We start from the raw sequence: 20117 nt of genomic DNA on the forward strand, positions 1-20117 counted from the left end.
CCCCAAACGAAAACAGCCGGTCCTTCAACACTTCCATCCTATACTTAGCGGTGCACCATTAGAGACCATACCGTCACTGCCTGAGAGTTTCGACCGTACCGAGAGCTTAGACGTAGACGGCGTAGAGAGAGATAAGTGTGACACTAACAGCGCTAGTGTGTGTGGTAACTCGCATGCAGCGTGCGGTGTCGGCAGGTGCGAGCGAGAGCGGGACAGGAGCGAGCGAGACAAGGGATCGCCGCGTCACGCGCGCCACGAGTCGTACGGCGGTCGTGAGCCGGCGCCGCCCACTCACACTCAAAACGCGTCGCTGAATTCGTCGTCGACGCCGCTCGGGATACATCGGAGGTCGTCGGATTCTGACCTCAGTGTTACGCCAAAAGGTATGTCTTTCTAAGCTTTACAAACTCCATGATCGCGGATCAACTGAACCGTATTAATTTTCCAAGCAATTCTGTCACAAATCCGACTATTATCAACAAAATAATTTCAATTTCTTTTAGTTTCTATTTTTTCCTCAAAAAATGAATTTATTTCCGTTTAATATGTGTATTAATTCAATTTACCTTTCGTTTAAGAACATATACCTACTTACACATGTTAAGTTCCAGAAAATTGATTGTAAGGCCTAGTTTCCACCTATACGTAGCGGAGTTGGGAAGTGTTTTCAGTAACGAATCAGATTTTATGGTTTCCTGAATAATGAAATCCGGTTATTCAACAAAACACTTGGTGGAAACCGGGCCTAACTTTCTGACGAAAGAAAACAGTCCTAATTAATGCTCATTGCTTAACTCGTTCGATGTCAATAGCACGTAGAATTTTGTCCAATGAACCCAAGCTACCCATCCTTATCGCTCGCGCGTAATAATGTTGCTGTCGCGCTCGCACACCCACTGCGGGTGCCAGTCGCACAGTCGCGACAGCAATATAATTACGCGCGAGCGATAAGGATGGGTAGCTTGGGGTCAATGGACAAAATTCTACGTGCTCAGCGACCAGATTATAGTTTATTATTATCACTTTTACTTTTAGGAAGCTCTCTAAACACGTCGGCGGTGAACACGGGTAGCGGCGGCGGCGCCATCTTGCGGCCGTCCATGAACAGCAACAATCTGGAGATGCTTGAATACCCTTTCCTTACCATGTCGGAGTACCCGCCTGGATTCATAGTTCATATTGGTTAGTAATTCATGTCTTTCAGGTTTTCTCGCAAGACAAGGGCAAGCATCGGCTATCGCTTATCTTGCAAGATAAGGTCATTGGCTAGGGACTATAGTCTGGTCTGTGAGCACGTAGAATTTTGTCCAATGACCCCAAGCTACCCATCCTTATCGCTCGCGCGTAATTATGTTGCTATCGCGCTCGCACACTCACTGCGGGTGTCAGTCGCACAGTCGCGACAGCAATATAATTACGCGCGAGCGATTAGGATGCGTCGCTAGGGGTAATGAGGGCTATCGTTTTTATACTTAAAAGTTGGCACCCCTGGCGATTGACAGGACCTTACTCTACAGTGGCGCCATCTTGATGAGTGCAAATGCGACAGTCCTCCTACCACTTTAGCGCTCACAAGTTGGTGCCACTGTCTTCGCGACTAGCAAGTGACAGGACCTTACTCTACAGTGGCGCTAACTGGTGAGCGCTAAAACGATAGCCCTCATTGGACAAAATTCTACGTGCTAACAGACCGGGCTTTAGAAGCGCAGTGTAAAATGTCCAAGAATATTCATTTAAATATAAGTTATCGTCGCAGGTGGCACGGTATGCGCCCGCTCCGTCAAGCTTGTGGACGGCGGCGGGGAGAGCGCGGCCCGAGCGGCGTGGTGGGCCGAACTACGCACTGAGTTGCGAGCGCACGCCCGAGCGCTACGCTGCAACGCCGTCATCGCCTACGCCGACACCGCCGCCATCTGGTCAGTGCCTGTAGCAACCGGTCAGTGCCGGTTGTAACTGTTCAGCCGACCCCCGCCATCTAATCACTTCGACACGCCATGTAAAACTGGTATACAGCGGCGGCGAGAGCCCACGCCCGAGCGCTACGCTGCAACGCCGTCATCGCCTACGCCGACACCGCCGCCATCTGGTCAGTGCCTGTAGTAACTGGTCAGTGCCTGTAGTAACTGGTCAGTGCCTGTAGTCTGATCAGTGCCTGTAGTAACGAGAGCCGACATCGCCGACACGCCATGTAGTCAGTTCGACACGCCCCGTGGAGCTAGTGGACGGCGGCGCCCGAGCACTACGCTGCAACGCCGTCATCGCCTACGCCGACACCGCCGCCATCTGGTCAGTGCCTGTAGTAACTGGTCAGTGCCTGTAGTAACTGGTCAGTGCCTGTAGTAACTTGTCAGTGCCTGTTGTAGTATAGTATGTAAGTAATTATAAGAATATTTTAATATCATAGTTTAGTGTACACCGCATGAGCGTATCTAGGTCGATGACATACGCGACCTCAGCGTGTGACGTAGTTTAAGTTAGAATATAATATATTTTGTAATGCACTTTTGAATCGAATTTATTACACGACTATCATTGAGACAACATCTTTCATTCACCTATTCGATCCCGTTACTACACTGTAGCAACTGGTCAGTGCCTGTAGTAACTGGTCAGTGCCTTTAGTAACTGGTCAGTGCCTTTAGTAACTGGTCAGTGCCTTTAGTAACTGGTCAGTGCCTGTAGTAACTGGTCAGTGCCTGTAGTAACTGGTCAGTGCTCGATAGTAACTGGTACTGAACAGGCACTGGCCTGTAGTAATGAGAGCCGACATCGCCGACACGCCATGTAGTCAGTTTGACAAGCCCCGTGGAATTAGTGGAGGTCGGTAGCGAGAGCCCACGTCGAGCGCTACGCTGCAACGCCGTCATCGCCTACGCTGACACCGCCGCCATCTGGTCAGTGCCTGTAGTAACTGGTCAGTGCCTGTAGTCTGATCAGTGCCTGTAGTAACTGGCCAGTGCCTGTAGTAACGAGAGCCGACATCGCCGACTCTCCCGCCAACTAGTCGGTTCGACACGCTCCGTGAAACTAGTGGATGGCGGCGCCCGAGCGCTACGCTGCAACGCCGTCATCGCCGACACCGCCGCCATCTGGTCAGTGCCTTTAGCAACTGGTCAGTGCCTGTAGTAACGAGAGCCGACATCGCCGACACGCCATGTAGTCAGTTTGACAAGCCCCGTGGAACTAGTGGACGGCGGCGGCGAGAGCCCACGTCGAGCGCTACGCTGCAACGCCGTCATCGCCTACGCCGACACCGCCGCCATCTGGTCAGTGCCTGTAGTAACTGGTCAGTGCCTATAGTCTGGTCAGTGCCTGTAGTAACTGGTCAGTGCTTGAAGCAACTGGTCAGTGCCTGTTGTAACTGGTCAGTGCCTGTAGTCTGATCAGTGCCTGTAGTAACGAGAGCCGACATCGCCGACACGCCATGTAGTCAGTTCGACACGCGCCCCGTGGAACTAGTCGACGGCAGCGGCGAAAGCCCACGTCGAGCGCTACGCTGCAACGCCGTCATCGCCTACGCCGACACCGCCGCCATCTGGTCAGTGCCTGTGGCAACTGGTCAGTGCCTGTAGTAACTGGTCAGTGCCTGTAGTAACTGGTCAGGGCCTGTGGCACACCGTCTTCGCCTACGCCGACACCGCCACCATCTGGTCAGTGCCTGTAGCAACTGGTCAGTGCCTGTAGCAACTGGTCAGTGCCTGTAGTAACGAGAGCCGACATCGCCGACACGCCATGTAGTCAGTTTGACACGCCCCGTGGAACTAGTCGACGGCAGCGGCGAGAGCCCACATCAAGCGCTACGCTGCAACGCCGTCATCGACTACGCCGACACCGCCGCCATCTGGTCAGTGCTTGTAGTAACTGGTCAGTGCCTGTAGTCTGATCAGTGCCTGTAGTAACGAGAGCCTACATCGCCGACACCCCCGTCATGTAGTCAGTTTGACACGCCCGTGGAACTAGTGGAGGTCGGTGGCGAGAGCCCACGTCGAGCGCTACGCTGCAACGCCGTCATCGTCTACGCCGACACCGCCGCCATCTGGTCAGTGCCTGTAGCTCGCACACTCACTGCGGGCGCCCGTCGCACAGTCGCGACAGCAATATAATTACGCGCGAGCGATAAGGATGAGTAGCTTGGGGTCATTGGACAAAATTCTACGTGCTCGCAGACCAGACTATAGCTAACTCGACAGACATATTTTTTACGATTTAATATTTGTTTTTTTTTTTTCGATTTCAGCGAAGATGTATGCGTGCTATCTGCATCGGGCACGGCAGCTGTGATTAATCTTGATTGCGACATGAACGCCGAATTGGATGCTGCTATGTCAGGTAATTTATCTTTTTCTTTTGCTGTGATTTTTTGGTCGGCTTTCCTTGTTCTAAGGCGACAAGACAATCTAAAATCAAAAAAATCAATATCAAAAATATTTATTTAGTTTAGACCACAAGTGGCACTTATGAACGTCAAAATATAGAAAATAATAAAAAAGAAAAGGTAGCCCTTATGGGGCACTTTACATGTCTCCTTATCTTTTGGGCCCTACCAGCGCTTCGAGACAAACATATATAGCAAGTGCTGAGAAGAAACGCCGGAACAAACTCATTCACCGCTAATTGCCAGGAATTATCTAACGGTAAGAAGAATAACCAAATTCAAGTACATCAAATATGTGCAGACTGAACTGACCACGCATCCTTGTCATTAATATAGTCTCGAACCTTGTAGTAACCTTTGGACTGTCTTGGGTTGTCTAGTCACTGATCTGAATTCATTCTAAATCTCATGAAATTGTTGTGTACCATGTGATCTCCTGGACCGATGTCATATGCAGGACCTTATAAAGATGGCAGGAGTACACTGGATGTTCACAACTATAGTCTGGTCTGCCTGCGAGTACGTAGAATTTTGTCCAATGACCCCAAGCTACCCATTAGTACCCATCCTTATCGCTCGTGCGTAATTATGTTGCTGTCGCACTCGCACACTCACTGCGGGCGCCCGTCGCACAGTCGCGACAGCAATATAATTACGCGCGAGCGATAAGGATGGTAGCTTGGAGTTATTGGACAAAATTCTACGTGCTCACGGACCGGGCTATAACCGGTCTAACTGGTAAATCATTGGGGGAGGCCTATGTTCAGCAGTGGACGTCATGTGGCTGATATGATGATGATATTAAAAGCTTATGTCTTTCCAGTGGCCAACGGCACATCCAAAGCAACAATAGAAGAAGTAGAGAGCGAATGTTCCGCCGCGCACGTGCCCTACTCGCCGGGAGCCGGGCCCTACCGCGCGGAGTTATCCACATGCGGCGGCTGCAGGTACGTACAACACCAGGGGCCAGGGTTGCGTGATTTAAATCAAGTTGATTTAAATCAAGATTTAAATCAAGTTGATTTAAATCATGATTTAAATCACGATTTTTATTGCATGATTTTTTTAATAAAAATCACTGATTTAAATCAATATACCTACTAAAATTTCATTTTTAATTAGGTGTTCAAGTATGAAATAGTTGTAAAAAGATATTCGTGTTTTTGTAATGGAAACAGACACCACTTAGGACGAGCTGTTTTTGACGAGTTTTTTCTTGTTTCAGTAAAAATATGACATCTTACATAATTTAACTTTTTTGGCTTGTTCCCAGTACTATACCTCAATTGTACCTAAATAAACATGTTTTCTGCATGAAAAACTAAGGCAATGATTACAATGATTATAAAATAAAATAAAATAAAATATTCAAAAAAATCTGTTTTTTTTGATTAATATAAAAAAATCATGATTTTTTTCCACCCTGCCAGGGGCTCCACCATATCGAATAACAAATGATCGAAAATCAAAATATCGAACACGTGTCATCGAACGATCAAAATATCGAACGTTCAGAATATCGAATTTACAAATGATCGAATGATTAAAATATCGAAAGTCGATCTTATATTGCATAGTATAATAGGAAGATGGAGGTAAGGGTTTGTTGACTATGGTACCCTAAAGTAGGAAATAAAAAAATTTTTTATATGAATATGTTTTATTTAGGTAAATTAATCATATGACATTTAATTAAAACCTCTATATTGATTTTCGATATTTTAAACATTCGATATTTTGATCGTTCGATGATTTGTAAATTCGATATTCTGAACGTTCGATATTTTTACCATTCGATATTTTGATCATTCGATGAAACGATGACATGATATGATGGAGGTAACCCCAATACCAGGCCTACTGCAGAACACTTATAAATCAACAGAAGGACCACACCGCAAACACATTTAAAGAAATTGCGAGTAATTGCTGTACTCACTACAGCTTAATAAAGTGCAGTTCATTTAGCGTATGGCTTAAATATTTTGTCCCTTTTTATCGGTTTGTTTAGACAATGGGATTGCCTAAGCTAAAGATGTGGTTCCAGCAAAGATGAATAAGACCACCCCATCTTCTCGTAGATGTCGTAAGAGAATGGGTAAGATTATCCAATAAAACACACAATAATAAGAGTTTACATTCACAGACGAGCGCGAGTGCCCGCGGTGCTGTTATCTACTTGCTCTAAACCCAGCAGACTTGCCTCCTACTCTAAAGCGGTTACTTTGACTGCCGTCGGTAAGTATAGCTACAGTTACTGCCGTAATTCATTTGTTAGTTTGTAATTACATAAGATAAACGATTGCTTACTGATAATCCATAATCTAGAAACGATCACATAGTTAGTTATACATTGCTACGAGACGCGCGTGGGATTTTATATTTATTGAAGAACTAGCGGCCGCCCGCGACTTCGTACGCTTGGATCCCGTTTTACCCCCTTAGGGGTGGAGTTTCGTAAAATCCTTTCTTAGCGGATGCCTACGTCATAACATTTACCTGCATGCCAAATTTCAGCCCGATCCGTCCAGTGGTTTGGGCTGTGCGTTGATAGATCACTATGTCAGTCAGTCAGTCACCTTTGAGTTACATTTACTTAGATAATAAGATTATCTAGTTGAACCGAATGAATTTAACATGTCTCAACCGGAATACAAACCCCAAACTATCCTATACCAATGATATTCTACTCGCTGAATATATACTCAACATCAAATAAACCGCACCTTCCGCGACGCGAACTTTAACGATTTTCTTCTGACACAATCATGGTGCCCCAACAATATTGGTGTTATTTGAAAGTCCAATAAATATCCTTAATGAAAAACACATTTAATTTCTTAATAAATGATTAACATATACCATAAATGTGACTCGAAAAAATACCTCACTTTGGGCCCACCTATGGGATCAATTATACCAATTTTTATGGTTATAAAACCAAATAATGATCTCACGTGTCCTCTTTAACAGATGGATAGCGATTAATCCCAACTTAACAGTTTTATAGTCATAAAAGTTGGCTTTAGCGTAACTACCTATTTTTTGAAGAAGTGACTCTGGATCCTTCCCTAGACACATTTTTGGGGTAAAAACCTTTCCTTTAATGAAATGAAGGTTAGAACTAGGCTTTTAAATGGTGCCAATATTGGTGGGAAGTGGGGATGCATACGTTTGAAAATGCTTGTCGCGGGAGGTGCGATTTATTTGATGTCGAGTGTATTATGACAGATACATATCTGTCTACTCACGGACATTGCCCGCGGGCGGCGTGACCGGAGGGAGCAGTGAGCGTTCGGCAAACGAACGAGCAATGTTCGGTTCGCGAGCGAACATCGAAGAAGACGATTCTGACGCACTCTCTTCAACGACTTTGCACTAAACGGTCTCGATAATCTTGTAAATTTATACCAAATAGACAATGGACGTGTTGACACCACCAATCAATTGACGTACTTTTTAAAACTGTCAAAACGAAACTCTCCCATAGATTTTGTATGGCACTACAAGCAAGTGACGTCACTATTTTGTCATCTCAATTAAACTACTTTTCAACCGACTTCGAAAAAGGAGGAGGTTCTCAATTCGACCCGTATGTTTTTTTTTTTTTTTTCTATGTTTGTTACGCGATAACTCCGCCAATTATGGCTTTACAAAATGCCCATTTGACGCGGATTGAGGACACTAATCGCCTTAATGCAGCATTGTGATCGGAAAATAAAACAAATGGCGGTCTCAACTAGACTCGTTCGTTCTAACCAACGGTCGTCCACTGCTAAGTCTAGCATTCCTATGTCATGGTCGCCACAAGCCATGGCGGTTACTTGATAATGACTAAGACGATTACTTTGGTTCTCCTACATATCTGCTAATTTTTGATTCGATCACACAGGAAAATAAGGCGCAAATGGATCCCACATTTGTCCTTTAGTCTCCTGTTACAACATTCACGGGAAAAGTGGGAACCCTTGTGGAACAACAATCAATTAAATCATCTGTTTATTACATTGCCAGGTGGAGACAGCTCGTGGATTGGCTCGGCGCGGTCTTCATACGCGAATGCAAGTGTTCACAGCCCGTGGATTGGCGCGGCGCGGTCTTCATACGCGAATGCAAGTGTTCACAGACGCGCTCACGCCGAAACGCGACGCGCCACCTTACGCTTTTGTGCAGGTACGACTAAAGTCTGTGCGCCGAGAGTTGTTAAAAAAAAAAACAAAATATCAGAGGTTCTAAACTCATTATAAATTGCGGCCCGCTAATTATTTTTGTCGATATAATGATAAAGTTGGTAAATTATCATTATTATCTCTTTTAAAGAAGAACGGTCATCTGTGACCCAGGCCCGACAGAAACGAGACATACCTCAGTTTTTTTGTCATGTCTTAATTAGTTAAATTATATATTTTTTATATTCGAAATCTATGTATAACACCTTTGTTTTTGTTTAGGCGTTATACAAAAACTCATACAAAATGCCTATTTATCACCAAAATTGGTAAATCTATGTACCTAAATGTCTATTACAGCTGCTATGGAATGTATCTAGGTGACCTGGAGATACAGCCGGATTATACAGGGTGGAAAAAATAATAAGTTACAAAATCCATAAATTCAATGTTACCAGCTTCCATAATCTGTACCCTATTAATGGTACCATTTCAAAGAGCTCGTGAAGCACTTTCAGAATCAGTAACTAGTTTTTCAATATCTTGTATAGTTTAAAAATAATCGAGTGAGATCACTTATCGTTCCATATGTATAACCACCCTGTATAATCCGGTTGTATCTCCAGGTCACCTAGATACATTCCATATCAGCTGTAATAGACATTTAGGTACATACATTTACCAATTTTGGTGATAAATAAGCATTTTGTATTAGTTTTTGTATAACGCCTAAACAAAAACAAAGGGTAATATTTTGGTGTTATACATAGATTTCGAATATAAAAAATATATAATTTAACTAATTAAGACATGACAAAAAAACTGAGGTATGTCTCGTTTCTGTCGGGTCTGGGTTTTTTTTGTATGGGGCGTGACCGTTCTTCTTTACGGGAATTATTCCGGTTAGGGCCTACGTCCCGATACGGATCAAACACGTGGCGTCCATGTGTTGGATAAAAAGTATTTCATTATTATCAAGTGGCTTATAGTGTATCCCAATGTTGGGCAAAGCCCTACCACTGTCATACCATTCATTTCGGTCTTATGTAAAATAAATCTATTCCGTTTCACACATTGCGGCCCGCCGGCCGGGGCGCTTGACGACAGCTGCGTGGCTCGTACCATGGTACTCAGTGCGCGTTGTGACAAACGACGCCCGCCATACGGAATGCGATAATTAGGCGACAGTCGCTATTGCAAGACATTTCATAATATTTATCAACTCTCGGCGAACAGACTTTAGTAGTTGTAAGTTAGATTGGGACCGTCATATCTATTAGCTACTCATCACTATCACAGTCATAGGACGTCCACTGCTGAACATAGGCCTCCCCCAATGCTTTCCATGTTGCCCGGTTGGTAGCGGCCTGCGTCCAGCAACTTCCTGCTACCTTTATGATGTCGTCGGTCCACCTTGTGGGTGGACGTCCCACGCTGCGTTTCCCGGTATGCGGCCTCCACTCCATAACCTTGCTGCCCCATCGGCCGTCTGTTCTGCGTACTATGTGCATTGCCCATTGCCACTTCAAGAGTTCAACTTGCTAATCCGTCGGGCTATGTCAGTGACTTTAGTTAGCTACTGCTATCTGATGATAATTAAGGTTTTTTTATCATCGTCATAAACTTACTACCTTATGGAGGAAACTAAGTACCCCCAAATTGTATCGACTATACCTTTACTCGCTTGTAGTTTAGCGACAAAACTATCTGAAATTGGCGTTTGATTTGACGACTTGGCTGATAAGTGATAACCCATCGGTTCTTATACAGATATGACTAATCCACTACTAACATTTCAAGTATTTTATTTGTTGGTTTGTTCAAGTCCCAAAAAATATCTTGAGAAGTAGGCGAAATAAAACCACCACTATCAAGATTCAACCACAATGTGTATATTTTAAAAACATCATCTCAGACTACTTATGTAAATCGAAAAATACTTTATCACCGCGTGTTAAAAGCCTACAGCGTCATCTAGCGGTAAGCTGTTGAATTAAATAGTACGCACTACGCGTACGTGCTAATATTATAAATGAATGGCGTAAACAGGTTGGTGTGCTGTTGACTTTGAATTACTATTAAAACTTGTGATGTTGTTGTTATTTAGGCGTGGCGCGGCAAAGTGCAGGGCGGGGGCCTGACGGTAGGCGGCGTTCGCGGCGCCGGCGAGCGGCAAGTGGGCCGCGCACTCGACGCGCTCGCCTACAAGCTGCGCCGCCTGCAGCCCGCCGCGTTACTCACCGCCGCCTTCCGCATCGACCTGCCCGAGGTGAGGCGGGGGACTGACTCACAGGAGGCGGGGCCTGACAGTGGGCCGCTCGCCTACAAGCTGCGCCGACTACAGCCCGCCGCGCTACTCACCGCCGCCTTCCGCATCGACCTGCCCGAGGTGAGGCGGGGGACTGACGTCACAAGGCGGGGCCTGACAGTGGGCGGGCAGCGGCAGGTGGGCCGGTGACCTGCCCGAGGTTAGTAGTATCTTTTAACAGAAAACACTTCTAGAAACACTGCATACCATTACTTTTAGAATAGGAACAGAAAGCACAGAGCTATTTCTACAAGAAGAAACACTGCAAACAGCTGCTTTCAAAGAGGAAACACTGCAAATTAGTGCTTTTACGAGACGAAACACTGCTTTTGATAGTTACTAGTGGAAGAAACACTGCGCACAGCTGCTTTTAACATAGGGGGCATTCCATGTAGAGATTGCAAAATCCGGATTTTTCTTAAATCCGGTTTTCCGGATTTGTGTTACGTACAAATCCGGATTATCCGGATTTTTCGAATATTGGGTAAATTTTTTAAACCATCAATTTAATTTCAATAAAACGTAGTTTTTTTTTTTCAAAAAGATGTAAGTATTTGAAGAAAAGCGTTTTATTTTATTATAGCGCATGGAATTTATTCCTCTTTTTTTCGGTTTGCGCTACAAGCTTTCGAAATTATTTGAACCTTGCATTATTTTTTTCGTTTTAGTACAAATGCATTTCAGAATAAAAACTTGCTTGTACCTATAAAATATTTTTTTTATTCTTCTTCTTGTCGTGTCGACAACAAACCTACACAGCGTCAGCCCAAAACTCCGCCACAAGAGTGGCGTTGTCAGTAGCCTTCATTAAATCTTCCTGCGTGCAATTGTTTGGGCACGCAGGGNCCTACAGCCCGCTGCGTTACTCACCGCCGCCTTCCGCATCGACCTGCCCGAGGTGAGGCGGGGGACTGACGTCACAGGGCGGGGCCTGACAGTGGGCCGCTCGCCTACAAGCTGCGCCGCCTACAGCCCGCTGCGTTACTCACCGCCGCCTTCCGCATCGACCTGCCCGAGGTGAGGCGGGGGACTGACGTCACAGGGCGGGGCCTGACAGTGGGCCGCTCGCCTACAAGCTGCGCCGCCTGCAGCGGTGATTGATCTGCCTGAGGTGAAACGTTCTAGGATAGATAAAGAGCTTCCTCGTTGTGGATAAAAAAAAACACTACGTATAGCCTTTTAGAGCGGGAACAGGAGAATAAACTTAGAGAGTCTTAAGTCCACTCCGATCACAAACATGTCCGTCTTCCAGAACGCTTACTGAGAGATCTGTGTCGTAACACGCCCTCATGCCCTAAGACGAGGTCCAGCTGTCCTAAGCTGTTATCCTGCCTCGGCGGCTGGGCACGGGCGACGCCGACGACGACATCTTCGAAGGAATTGATTACAGCTCGGCGAAACTTGAACCATGTCCATGTCAGGGCGTCTGATCTGTCTAGTATACCTTCTTGTCCCACAGGATGAAATCCAGCTAACAGAATCTGGGCACAGCGGTGAATTTTTGGGATTATTCTTGAGGACTAGTAGTATCAGGAACGGTGGTGTATTTCAGGGACATCTAGTGGGAAAACCTGAGTCTTGTCCCCTGGGACGTTTAGTGGGAAGCATCTATCTTAACACATCTTCTGTCTTCTGACGCGGACGATGACGTCTTCGAAGGAATTAATTAGAATCCTGCGAAATCTGATACTTCATGCCTTCACGATAAGAACCAGCTAGTGATATTGGGAACGGAGGTGGATTTTTGTGCCATCTACTATGAAATCTGTCTTATAAGCATCTTGATTTGTCTCTCCGAACGCCTGCTAAAAGATCTGTGTCCTAACTCATCTATAGTCTGGTCCGGAAGCACGTAGAATTTTGTCAAATGACCCCAAGCTACCCATCCTTATCGCTCGCGCGTAATTATATTGCTGTCGCGACTGTGCGACGGGCGCCCGCAGTGAGTGTGCTCACGGACCGGGCTTTAGTAGTGTCGAGAATCTTAACATGTGCCTTAACATGTCAAATTCAAATTATTTATTGCATGTCACATGGGTAAGGGTTGATAGAACATAATTTTGTAGGTACATGTGACGCCCAGTGAAGGCGTTGCAAAAACTTAAAAGTTGTCTCCTTGCTCAAAGCACTAGATCCAGCTTAGTATCAGGCATAGCGGTAGATTTCTAAGAAATCACAATTTTAAGTTACTCTTTTGTCTCCTAGCATAAGATCCAGCTAGTAGTATCGAGCATGGCGGCGAATTTCTGGGACATCGGAGTCTTAACACAGTTGTCAGTCGTAAGTAACACACAGTCTGAACCAGATCCATCCTGGTCCAGCCTGGACATCTTGCTTCCAGGATGAAATCCAGCTAGTGGTGTCGGGTACGGCAGTGGATTTTTGGGAAGTCTGTCTCATAAGCTTTTGCCCCTAAGACGAGTGTTCTTTATCGGTCTCTTACCCCTAAGACGAGCTATACTAAGCTATTATCCTGTTTCCAGGACGAGATCCAGCTGGTGGTGTTGGATATAGCAGCGGATTTTTAGGAAATCTGTCTTATAAGCTTGTCGACTTGTCGCCCAGGACGCTTGCTGGTGTATCTGTGTCCGAACACGTCCTTTAGCCCCTAAGACGAGCTATCCTAAGCTGTTATCCTGCTTCCAAGATGATATCCAGCTAGTGGTGTCTGGTACAGCAGTGGATTTTTGCGATTATTCTTGAGAGAGTTTCTGGAACAGCTTACGTCTTAACACGTCCCCTTTCCCTCAGGACGAGATCCAGCTGGTGGTGTCGGGCACGGCGGTGCGGCTGGCGGACGCGCGCGAGCCCGAGCGGCGGCTGGGCACCGGCGACGCTGACGACGACATCTTCGCGCTGGACGAGGAGCAGCTGGCTAGAGCGCCGGTCGAGCCGGTGGATGAGAAGATGGCTAATGGACAGGTATGACAACACCAAAGTTTTTCTTTTTTTTCGGCCTCCTGGCCGGTACTATAATGCTGCTTTATATTAACCGGCAGACAGTGGTGACTGAGTTTGTTGCGGCGCTTCTTCTCAGCACTTGCCAAATGTTGGTCTCGAAGCGCTGGTAGGGTAAAAAGATTATGAGACATGTAGAGGCTCCTTAAGAGCAAAATGACGATTTGTAAGAACTATTTATTAGTCCAAACAAATAAAGAAATTTTGACTTTGACTTTGAAGCTGTGAGTACAAGCCTCCTGGCTTGCGTTGCTGATAGCACTTCAATAACTTAGAGAGCACTAGTTCACTGGTTAAACGTTCCGTGACGTGGTGTTAACGTGTCAGTTGACAACGCGAACTATACTGCACTGTACCGGTAACGCGAGATCAAACCAGTCCGTAGGATCGAAGGACCATTTAATGTGGGGCGTAACTCCTTCATTAAAGAATGCTAGGGTAAGGATGCTATGCTATGAGGATGTGAATGATGCTGAAGGGTCGGGAGAGGTGGAATGAAAACGACCAGTTTGAGTAACTGTTAAAAATACACTGATTTATTGCTATAACGTATTCAATGCGTTTGACGCTAATTTGGGTCAACCGCGCAAACGCTTACTTAGCAATAACTTATTAGCTATATGAAAAGTGAATACGTTTGTACGATAGCTCGTATATATAGGCTATAATTTATGACGATCTGAGACAAACTAAATTTCACGCGGTCCACCGCGGGCAAAAGCTAGTGTATAATAAACACTAATACAACTGATTGCATTTACAGACACCCACAACAGTATCTCTGACGTCAGTGTGCACCATAAGCGGCGCGCGCGCAGTAAGACGCGTCTGTGCGTTGCGACTACTCTTCGTAAGAGAAACCACTACTGTGCGGGAGCTGGGAGGACTTAGCGGGTTTCTACACACGTTTACTTGTGAGGTAAGCGATGTCATTTGTTATTTATCCATAGAATTCAATAGAATAGAAAACAGTTTATTTGGTAAAATATGTCACGACCACTAGGCCTAAGATGCGCGCCGTGATAACTTTTATCGACGTCAAAATGTATGGGCAAAATCGATAAAATCGCGTGATAACCGGTTATTGCAGTGCGCATCTTAGGATTTTTATCACGGGACCTTTGTGACACCTGGCTCTGCTGTTTTTGTATTTTTACCTCAGAATACAAAAGCAAAAGAACAGATGCCAGGTTAGGGTTATTCTAACGAAAAGACAAATTAACACTCATAAGTTTTTTTTAATTTTTTTTATCCACAACGAGGAAGCTCTTGGCCTGTATCTCACCTGATAGTAAGTGATGATCAGGCCGAAGGTGGAAGCGAGCTTCACCCGGAATCCTCAACCACGGAGGAACTGGCTATCTTACCTCTAACTGCCCGAACACAACAATGCTGTTAACATTGTTGTTATGGCGACAGACTTAGGTAAGATGGTGGTAGCTAGCCAGGCGGACTTAGAACAAGCCCTACCACCAACCAAACCGAACTGAAAAATCTGCCCCGACTGGGAATCGAACCTCTGCGTCTGAAGCAGGTAGTCATACCACTAGACCACAGATGCGGTTATTAGAATAGAAAAAAGTTTATTTGGTATAATATGTCACGACTATTGATGTGCCGTTCCCGAGAACGCTCTCTCAACTGAGAATATTCTCGGGAGCGTTCCCGGGAGCGTTCTCCTAAGTGAGAAAGGTTGAGAATCATGTTTATCAAATGGAAATAAACAAACTTTCTTAAGTAAAATAGTATTAAATTAAGTCAATAGATAAGTGTATATTAAACAATACACTCTATTTGCAGTGAATGGCTATATTCTCAGTGTTCCCGAGAATATTCTCGGGAACTTTCTCGGCAATATTCTTGGCAACTGCACCTTTATTATATTTTATTTTTTTCGTGGTGAAATGTCGTTTTAATGATATGTAAGATGACAGAAATTTCTTTTTACACATAATTAAATAATGTAACTGTCCATTTTTTCGTTTTTAACACGCTCTTATTAGGTCGTCGTGTATGTAACTAACTATGTAATGGAATCTTAAAATCTGAATTACACACACTTCTAAGTATTGTATCATCATGAAACTTGGCAGTTATATGTAGATTAGAAATGACAATACAATATTGCGGTACCTACCAGCTGGTCTGATGAAGGGACTGGAAGGTGGCCAAAAGAACTCCTAAACGAAACGGCGGAATCACATCGAGTTTGGGTTCATTGGATGTCTTTTCGAGATCTTTAAGTGCTAGATAATGTTCAGGGTCCTAATGATGGAGTCAGGAGGTAGCCATAGGAACTCCTAAACGAAACGGCGGAAACTCATCGATTTTGGGTTCGTTGGATTTGTCCTTTCGAGCATGTTATTGTTANTTCCGCCCACCAAAGACTAGTCTTTAAAATCCGCCCACCATGAGAATAGTAAGTTACAGATTACAAAATTTAACATTTTAAATAGGCTCATGGTAAACATCTAAAATGAATTGAAATCATTAGCAACATTTCAAAAATTTTAACAATACATTTTTCTTTGGCTACGGAATAAGTATGGACAAAGTAACACAATAAAATCGACATTCTAAGTATCCATCTAAATAGATTTAACAATCAGCTGTAGGTAAAAGACACAACTTTGAAGTTGGACGCTTGATGACGGAGTTTTTACAACGAAGTGAGACCACGCGTGTAATGTTGTCTCTACCCGGGTGCAATTCGACAATCTTTCCATACAACCACCTAGCCGGAGGTAAATTATCTTCCTTAATCAGGACTACGTCTCCTAATTTGAATCCAGGTGTGCGTACTGACCACTTATGTCGTTGAAAAAAGTTTGTCAGGTATTCAGCCGACCACCGTCGCCAGAAGCATTGCACCATCCTTTGCGTCAACTGCCAGCGCCTTAAAGTGCTGAGATGAACATGTTGTTCAAAGTTGTAATCTGGGGGCAATACAAGAGGTTGCCCAACCAGAAAATGACCAGGTGTAAGCGGAGCTACATCTGGTTCCGAACTGGCCTTAGACAGCGGTCTCGAATTAAGACACGCTTCTATTTGACTTAATACTGTGCATATCTCTTCAAAAGTGAGAGTGCTATCTCCTATCACGCGTTTAAAATGGTGTTTTACGCTTTTGATCCCTGCCTCCCATAACCCTCCAAAATTTGGAGAATGAGGAGGGATGAAATGCCAGTCAGTGTTGTTGTTTGCTAGAGCATCGGCTATTTCACAAGCGACTCGACTCCTCTCATCCCCGAACAGACAACGCAGTTCGCGAGAAGCACCCACAAAATTCGTGCCATTGTCGCTCCAGAGGTGGCTACAATGGCCACGTCTGGCGACAAACCTTTTGAAGGCGGCGAGAAACCCTGCTGACGTCAAATCCGAGACGGCTTCGATGTGTACGGCGCGGGTGGCCATACAAACGAATAAACAGATGTATCCCTTGTATGATTTTTGTCCTCGCCCCTTGGAAAATCGAATGTTTATGGGGCCTGCGAAGTCGACACCTGAATTTAAAAACGGTTTACTAGGTGTAACTCGACAAGAAGGTAGCTCTCCCATTAACGCATTTCGAGAAGCTCCTGCGTAACGGATACAAGGAACACAGTTGTGAATGTGTGATCTTATTAAACCTTTGACCCTCAATATCCAATATTTAGTCTGTAAGAACCGGAGCATCAATTGTTGCCCGCCGTGAAACGTTCGTTCGTGAGCATCAGCCACTAACAATTTAGCTAGCCTTGATTTGTTTGGGACAACAACAGGATGCTTGCTTTCAGGTGGTAATTCGGAATGACGAATTCTCCCACCAACTCTTAAAATTCCGTCGTCGTCAAGAAACGGCGACAGCGAAGAAAGAGGACTACTCTTGCTAACCTCTTCCTTTGAATGGAGAGTTCGAAGGTCATCTTGGAACCAGGTTTTTTGACATTTCAGAATGCATAGCTGTAGAGACTCCTTTATTTCGGACACAGAAATGTAAGGTAACAACTTGAGTTTGGGCTCGCGACATCTTTTTATGAACCTTTTGCAAAGAGCGACTACTCTGACCAGCTTTCGTAACGAAGAAAATCTGTCCCACAACCAATTATCTTCATCTTCGGGAGTTATCGCCGTCGCATGAACACGGACTACTTTTTCTTCGTCGTTGTGGTTTATAGAGCTAGGTCTGCCGTAATTCAAAGATTCGCCGCGTAACCAACTTGGTCCTTGTAGCCAAAGAGGATTATGTAAAAGCTCAGTTGGAGTAGTGCCTCGCGACGCAATATCGGCGGGGTTGTCCTTTGATTGTACATGAGACCACTGTGAATTGTCCAGAAGACCGAGGATTTCCGACGTGCGGTTGGCTACAAACGTCAGAGGAGAGCGCGCCTAAGTGCTTCGCGCTCGACTTTGCTCTGCGCCGCCGCTGTCGTCCGAGGAGGATACGCGCGCATCAAACAAACACAAAAAAGGCCCTTTTCAGGGCCGCATATGATTCTTAATGTGTGTGTCCACCAACACAAGTTTCTGTCGATGACGAGTCCGAGTTTAACATTTTATTACACACTCCATAATGTGTACATACATACCTACATACTTACTCACTCGCTTTATTATTATTTATGCCGATCAATAAATTATTTAACACTATAATAATTATCTAGTAAATGAACTGCAATAATACTCTTACGCGCACGCACGCAACAATCAATGCAAATTGAATATGAATGAAAGAGAAACAAAATGAATAGTAATAGTAGGCCTATATTGTGAGCTGTTCGATAGTAATTTTTTTTCTTCTCTATAATTACAAAATTTCAGTTTTATGTTACTTACATTTGCCTGCATGAACTGGCCCCCGGATCATTACCTACACAAATAATTATTTAATTGATATTGATGATTTTATTTATTTTTTTAAGAAAAATATAACACGTAGAGCGAGCGAGAGAGAGAGAGAATGTGTTGTTGAGCATTACCGTATATTTAGAGGTAAGATCACCTTGTCCCCCACCTAAACCTGATATGGCGCTTTTAGTAGATGTCTTTTTCAGCCGCAGCAATTGAACGGCAGCTTCTGATATAAATGAGGCCTGCGACCCCTGATCCAACAACGCTCTCAAAACTTGAGACGACCCATCTTTCGATTCAGCCTTAATAAGGGCTGTTGCTAATAAAACTTGTTGGTGGACTGTAGTACCTTTAGAAAAATGGGCGGCAATATTAGTGACGGCCTCGCTATTCGACACAACATCGGCAGCGCTGTGGTCAGCAGTTAATGTAGTCGTGGTTGTGTCGGATTGGCTTTTGGGATGCAATAGGCTGTGGTGTTTGCGTTTGCAAATACGGCATTTGGTGAACGAGCGACAAACCTTGCTCGAATGGTTGTATCCGAGGCAGTTGAAACATAGCCCCAACGAGTTGGTAATGCTACGACGTTTATCAACATCCTCATTAGCAAACTTCTTGCAATTATACAACTTGTGTTCTTCAGAACAATGTGGGCATGAAATATTTGTGGTTGTATGCAAAGCTTTCGGGTTAGAAACTACATTAGGAGTGGCCTTGGGTTTGGTTTTAGGTTCAACAAACTCTAAAGCGCGAAAACGAGTACCTAAGAAATCTTTAAATTGGGTTAGTGTAGGTAAATCATTGGAAGTGCTACTAACCTGCAACTCCCATTGCTTGCGCGACTCGGCGTCCAACTTCATACTTACAACGTATATTACAATAACGTCCCAGGAAGTGACGTCGATACCTAAATTTGTTAATTCATGCAAACAATCGGTAGTTACATCTAACAATTCTTTAAGGGCGCTAGAAGACTCTTGTACAATATTACGTTGACTGAACAGACGTTTCAGAATGCAAAATGATATGTATCTTTTGTTATTATATCGATCTGTTAACATATTCCAACATTTAACATAGTTATTCTGCGTAATTGGTACATGGCGTATGAGCTGATCTGCTTCACCTGACAATTGTGTCTTTAAATAATGCAATTTCTGAACGTCGTCAAGTGACGCGTTGTTATGTACGAGGGAAGTGAACAAATCGCGAAACGACGTCCATTCAACGTACTTTCCGCTGAAAGTGGGCAGCTGAATCTTAGGTAATTGTAAGACAGACTCCCCCTTAGGGCCATCATTATTTTTATTGTCAGGTGAAACATTGTTAGACTCGAATTTTGAAAGTACATTCTGAAGTTCAACCTTATAAGCTAAAAATGTCTCGAAAACGTTATCGAATGCATCATCCTGTATGTAACTTGATTTACTTAAATCTTCAGTAGTAAATTCTGCAACTAGCTTTTCNNGAGAGAGTG

The 20117-nt window shown here is 44.5% G+C and overlaps 1 protein-coding gene across 1 annotated transcript; it reads left to right on the plus strand.

Annotated features, from left to right (window-relative positions):
• The first annotated feature begins 2010 nt into the window (after nucleotides 1-2010).
• On the plus strand, nucleotides 2011-17179 carry LOC114351434 (uncharacterized). The gene is made up of 9 exons (XM_028302646.1): nucleotides 2011-2086; nucleotides 4238-4329; nucleotides 5199-5322; nucleotides 6522-6609; nucleotides 8390-8548; nucleotides 10652-10813; nucleotides 13604-13774; nucleotides 14574-14729; nucleotides 17018-17179. The coding sequence occupies exons 2-9, from the start codon at nucleotides 4299-4301 to the stop codon at nucleotides 17177-17179; spliced, it is 1053 nt and encodes a 350-aa protein (XP_028158447.1). The 5' UTR covers nucleotides 2011-2086; nucleotides 4238-4298.
• Nucleotides 17180-20117: the final 2938 nt, after the last annotated feature.

Source organism: Ostrinia furnacalis, unplaced genomic scaffold (assembly GCF_004193835.3).
Source record: "Ostrinia furnacalis isolate ACB-3 unplaced genomic scaffold, ASM419383v2 OfSCF1137, whole genome shotgun sequence".
Lineage (NCBI taxonomy): Eukaryota > Metazoa > Arthropoda > Insecta > Lepidoptera > Crambidae > Ostrinia > Ostrinia furnacalis.

Bases quoted from the DNA above. Each gene is read 5' to 3' on its own strand.
- LOC114351434 (XM_028302646.1), top strand. From the start codon at position 4,299: ATGAACGCCGAATTGGATGCTGCTATGTCAG. The intron at 6,610-8,389 runs GTCGGTAAGTAT...TTACATTGCCAG, and splicing joins AAGCGGTTACTTTGACTGCC to GTGGAGACAGCTCGTGGATT. The intron at 13,775-14,573 runs GTATGACAACAC...TTGCATTTACAG, and splicing joins AGAAGATGGCTAATGGACAG to ACACCCACAACAGTATCTCT.